Source organism: Nelumbo nucifera, chromosome 8 (genome assembly GCF_055504915.1).
Source record: "Nelumbo nucifera cultivar China Antique chromosome 8, China Antique-T2T, whole genome shotgun sequence".
Taxonomy (NCBI): Eukaryota; Viridiplantae; Streptophyta; class Magnoliopsida; order Proteales; family Nelumbonaceae; genus Nelumbo; species Nelumbo nucifera.
Genome location: NC_142656.1, coordinates 50476868 through 50482955, shown reverse-complemented (window position 1 = coordinate 50482955; position 6088 = coordinate 50476868). Strand labels below are relative to the sequence as shown.

At 41.8% G+C, this 6088-nt stretch overlaps 1 protein-coding gene across 1 annotated transcript; it reads right to left on the bottom strand.

Moving 5' to 3' along the window:
• Window positions 1-2412: 2412 nt before the first annotated feature.
• LOC148789998 (uncharacterized) lies at window positions 2413-2781 on the bottom strand. Its single transcript, XM_088893841.1, has one exon. It carries the CDS (start codon window positions 2779-2781, stop codon window positions 2413-2415), a length of 369 nt encoding a protein of 122 aa, XP_088749967.1.
• Between the last annotated feature and the right edge of the window lie 3307 nt (window positions 2782-6088).

Sequence of the window (6088 nt, the reverse complement as noted above, 5' to 3'; positions counted from 1 at the left end):
CTGTGACCATTTTAGCCACAAGGGCAAAGGTTTCATTGTAATCAAGACCTTCAACTTGAGTGTTTCCCAAGACTACCAACCTTGCTTTAAATCTTTCAACGGATCCATCAAAGTTGTACTTGATTTTGTAGACCCATTTACATCCGATTGTCTTTTTTCCAGGTGGGAGGTCTTCCAAGGTCCATGTCCCATTGTCTTCCAAAGCCTATATCTCTTGGTGCATAGCCTCGCGTCATCGAGCATCAGTCATTGCCTCAGATAAACGAGTAGGTTCTCGGCCTGTAGTGGCAGCTACCAAGAAATGCCTGTGTTTCACAGAAAAATTATCATACGTCACATAATGAATTATGGGATAAGGAGTACCTGAGGACTGAGATGATGCAGGAGAAACAACGGAGGGGTTTAAATGATGAGCAGAGTGTGTGAAAAAGTCCTGTAAATAGTTGGGGGTCCGCTTTTCTCGATGTCCGCGGCCTAATAACTCCGTGGTGGGCTGAGGAGCAACTGGTGTTTCATTATTCCTGCGATCTGTATGGCTCATTGTCTCATTAGGGAGACCTGCTTTCTCATCATTACCCGTGTTCTGATGTTCTTCTTTCATTGATCGTATCGCTCCCCTTGACTTTTATATAAGGTGACTCAAATACCATGTCAAGAGGAGTAGTCATAGAGTTCGGTGGTTGGACAGCCCAATGCAACCCAACATTTTCTTTGGCTATGGGAGGACTGGTTACTGAGGGTTGATGTTTCAGAGTGGCAAAGGGAAACTCAGCCTCACTAAACACCACGTCTCATGAGATGAAGTAATCATCGGACTCAAGATCGTATAATTTCCACCCCTTTTTCCCAAAATGGTACCCAACAAAGACACATTTCCTACTCCTAGCGGCAAATTTGTCACAGTCCCGAGTATGCGAAAAACACAAGCAACCAAAAACTCTGAGGTGTTTATAAGTAGGACTTTGTCCAAATAGCATCTCGTAAGGTGTTTTACCACCAAGAAGGGTTGAGGGTGTCTGGTTAATCAAGTACCCTGTGGTCAAAACACACTCACCCCAGAAACTGATCGGAATATGTGCTTGAAACATAAGCACTCTGACCACATTCAAAATATGACGATGTTTTCTCTCCACATGACCATTTTGTTGTGGTGTTCCAACACAGGAAGTTTGAAACAAAATTCCCTACTCGTCAAAATATGATTTCAAGGATTTAAACTCTATGCCATTATCACTTCTCACCACCTTAACCATTTTATTAAATTGTCGTTCAACCATTGCATAGAAATTTTTGAGTGTTCGACCAACTTCACTCTTTTCAGCCAGTAAATAAATCCAAACTGCTCGAGAATAATCATCAACAATTGTCAAAAAATATGCAGCACCACAAGATGCAGGTACTCTATAAGCCCCCCATAGGTCACAATGAATCAATGCAAAACAATCAGTCACTTTATTACTACTTTGAATAAAGACATCTCTAGTTTGCTTTGCCTTCAAACAAACATCATAGGTTTTATTTCTATTACTAATATTAAAAAGTAAGCTAACCGTCTGATAAGAAGGGTGTTCGATGCCACAAATCGCATGATCCAATTCCATCTGTCTTGTAGGCACGAACAGGCGCCACACCCTTGAAGACATAGACCCCATCAAGCTGTTCACCCGCACCAATCAAAGTCCTCGAAATGCGGTCCTGTATCACACACAACTTATTAGTAAACGTCACAATATAATCTGTGTCATGAAGTAACCGACCTACTGACAATAAATTACAATTGAGTTTTGGGACATATAATACATGTAGCAATTTAAAATTATTTCCAAGTTCAACAGTGCCTTCTTTCATGGCCTCGGTGTACGCATCATTGGGTAACCTAACAGGACAAGGTGCAACATCATATGTGTCGACGAGCACATTTAAATTACCTGTCATGTGATGTGACGCCCCAGAGTCAATAATCCATTCAGTGGAGTAATTCTTACCAGAGAGTTTTTCATTGGTCTTGGTTTTGTAAGCATTAAGCATGCTTACAAGATTCTACCATTGCTTGTCATTGAGCCTACTCAGTCCAGTCCGGTCTCTGTTAGTCACAGCTGCATTAGCAGCCTCCTCACACCCTACTAATGACTGAGCAGCATAAGCCTTTGCCGTACCTCGGCCACGTCCACCCCCTTTTCCTCATCCTGCTCCACGTCCGGTTGATGTATCGCGGGGTCTGTCTCCCCACAAATCAGGGTATCCAATTAATTGGAAGCAACTCTTTGCTTCATGGCCAGATCGACCACAATTGTTACACACAAATGTTTTGTCTTTTGAAAGAGCTTTACTGTCTCGTGATGTCTACGAGGTTTGTGCTGCAAAACCAACCGCATCTGCCCGTTCCTCCTTACATCGTGCCAACGATTGATGTCAATCTTCTTGTATGATCATTGAGTAAACTTTATTTATATTTGGAATTGGCTCCATACTCAATATGTTGGAACGCACAGTTCCAAATATATCATCGTCCAAACCCATCAAAAATTGGTGGATTTTCTCTTCTCTTTCTTTAACCAGTTCGGCTGCCACTCCACACCTGCACCCGCATGTACGTATGGGTACCTTAGAGTAGCTTCCTAACTCGTCCCACATTGCCTTCAATTTTCCATAATATGCAACCACTGTCTGTCCATGTTGCTTGCAGTTAGCAAGCTCGAATTTAATCTGATAAATCTGGGGTCCATTGCCGATCGAGAATCGTTCCTTTAGATCATCCCAAAGTTCTTTGACCGTCTCCATATACGTGATAGTTGAATGCAGTGATGGATCGACAGTATTGAAAACCCAAGCCACCAACATCGAATTTACAATCCACTAGAGATCGATCTCCGGAGCATCATCTTCTGGCTTCGTGACCTTGCCTTCGATGAAATCGATTTTGTTTTTGGCACAGAAGGCAGTTCTCATTGCCTTTGCCCATTCATCATAGTTATCTCCTCTCAAGACCACCGGATTGATAATAACTCCAGGATTATCTAATGGATGCAAATAGAAAGGAGAAGACGGTCCAACAGCTTACTCGAGCTTTCACCATTCCTGTCGTTGTTGGCAGCCATGGTGACCGATCACCAAGACTCGTCAGCAATAATATCGAGTTCTTAAAGAAACAGGAAGAAACACAACGCAAGAACAAGCGAATCACCGCCGTAGTCTTTGATTATCCTCTGAATCGTCAACTGGCAGGAACAAGCTTGGTTTATCGTAGTCAATGAGCTTCGGCTGCTGATGCTGTTGAATATTGTGACTTGCGCACTGTTCCAATCCTTCTTCAAAAGTAAAAGAACCAGGATACGTGAATAAGGAAGAGACCCGAGGAATGGAGATAATTATAGTATGTCAATTCCTTTGTAAGACTGCAACTGGTCACTGCTATCTGTTGTTACGGTGGCTGCGGCACTCGGTGGTCGGTGGAAGAACGGTGAGAAGAAGAATGAAGAGTGAATTAGTGAACCAGTGGATCAATGAACAAGAGGAAGAACCTGGCAGTCGGCGGTTCCTCTATGTCACGGCTGCAGCGATGGCTAGGGGTGTTCACGGGTCGGGTTGGGTCGGTTTCTTGGGATTTTCCCAACCGACCCGACCTAGTCGGGTTAGCTATGGTGGGAACCGAAACCGACCCACTGACAGGCCAAACCGACCTGGTCAGTTTGAGTCGGGTTGGATCGGTTTGGGTCAGTTTCGGTTTTGCTCCTGTACAAAGCCAAATAAAATCTGAATTAGTTGATAATTTGATATTCAAGAGTCCAAGATAAATCTAAATTTAATTCAGGTAAGAATAAAATCAATAAATTCTTCATGTAAAAACAAGTGTCAATAATGGGCCTTCTAGAGTAAAAAACTAGGTAAATCAATAAAATAAAAATTTAGATACCTTCTAAATTCTAATCTAGGTAAAAAACTAAAAAAAGGACACCTAATTGAATTCTAATTATAATTGCCTAATGGGCCTTCTAGAGTTCTAGTTCTAGTAGAAGTCTAAAAGTAGAAGACTAGTAGGAATTAGGAAACTACTCAAACTAGGAAGTAGGAACTACCAAACTAGTAGAATACTAGTTCGGTTCAGGTCGGGTTGGTTTCAGTTTCATGCAAGAAAACCGAAACCGACCCGAGATTTCGGTTTATGTATGTGCCCAACCCGAAACCGACCGGTACGAATGAAAACTTGGCCAACTCGGGTTGGGTCGGTATGGGTTGGTCGGTTTGGTCGGGTTGGGCATTCTTATGAACAACCCTAGCGATGGCACCCGTCGATCGATAACTCCTCTTCTCTCTAGTTGACAGGCAAAGTCTGTGAAAACCAAAATAGTTGAAGTCTCGAAAATAATAGGTTGTGGTCGGATTATGATCTGTAGCAATAATCGTTGGTTGCGCAGCGAATAACAACCGCTCTGATACCATAAGAAAAACTTCGGAAGCCAAAAGGTGTATCTGTTCCATTGATACCTTATGATATTTATATACAAACGGTGGAGTTCCTTGCTCTCCAAAACTTTCTAAAAGCAAAGGTCTTCCTAATCCAAAGAGGAAAACAAAACAAAAAGACTTCCTATCAGTACAGGTAACATACAGATCCGGGACTCTCCTGTAACATATAGATCCAGGACTCTCACGAGTCTTATCTCGGTCTAATATTCTTTTACTTTTTTTAGTAGATAACAAAAGATTTTAAACGACAAATCAAAATGTCAGTAAATTAAAATTATGAGAAAATTTTTTGAATTATTACTGTCTGTCTGTCTAATTGACAAATTATACCCTTATTATTTAATTAACTTTTTTTCTAAACCACTACTACTGTTTTTGATAATTGCCATCGCCATTAAATCGTAACAGAATGAATAAAATATCCCCTTTACCCTTTTAAACTGTTCATCCCATTTTTCCTCTCCCCTCATTCTCTCTCTATCCCTTCTCTTGCATTATCACTGCCACACTAACTCTTTGCGGCAGCATCATCACCGCCGGCAGCCCTCTTTTGGTTATACCGCTGGGAAAGTGGTTCCCCAGAGATGAATTATAGGGTTCTGGAGTGGTTATACCTAGCTACAAGAGTTCAGTAAGAGATGAATTACAGAGGTCAGCAAGACGTCTGTCTAACAATCTTTCCCGTTTCGACTCCGCCTTAATCTAATGAAAATCTGAATAATCTTTGATAGGGTCAGCAAGATGTTGTGGTTACCATTTCAAATTGTGTGGTTCATTATGGAGGGGATAGAAGATGATGTCACTATCGGTGAGGGGGGCAGTGTAGTGTGAGATTTGAAGACTTTACTATACGTCAAAATTTGGATAGGGGAAACAAGATTGAATTAATTTTCAAATTCATATCGTTTGCGTTTGGACTTTAAAAGGATTTTCAAGTCTATAACAAAAGCATCTACTGATGGCTGATTAATGCATACGTTTTGAAAATGCAACCGTTGCAGGCGATGGTGATGATGCTCCTTGACTTCAGCGCTTTGTTCATTTGAATTAACCTGCGACGAGGTTGAATTGTAGCTGCGCTCTCTCTCTTTCTCACTCTCAATGGATGCCGGAGCTGATTATTGGTTTTAATAGCGATGGAATCCAGAGGCAACGAGGTTGAATCCCAGTTCTCTCTCTCTCGACGGATTTCGGAGCTGGTGGGGATCCATTTTGTAGCGTGAAACAGGGGAAGATATCCTCCAACGGCGACCTAAGTCTACAACTCTACAACTCAAACGAGAACCGGGTGTTAATGTAAAAGCAACAAAAAAAAAAGGAAAAAAAGAAAAAAAGCATCTGAACCAGTACCCGGACGATAGATGGGTTGTTGAGGAAGCATCGGAACCACACTAGCCGCAGGTTGAGAGGAACCCAAAGTGATGGAGTAGCAGGAAGACAAACCTGCGTGGGAAGTTGCTTAGCAGCAATCAAAATGACAGTCCGGAAGATGAAAAATCTGTGTTTTGTTTTTTATCTCTAATGTATATTCCCCATTTCGGTTTTCTTTCCATTGGTTGGGGAAGTTGCTTTTGGCGTACATTGTCGTCAAGAGGGAAAGAGAGGGAGAGGAAGAAGAAAA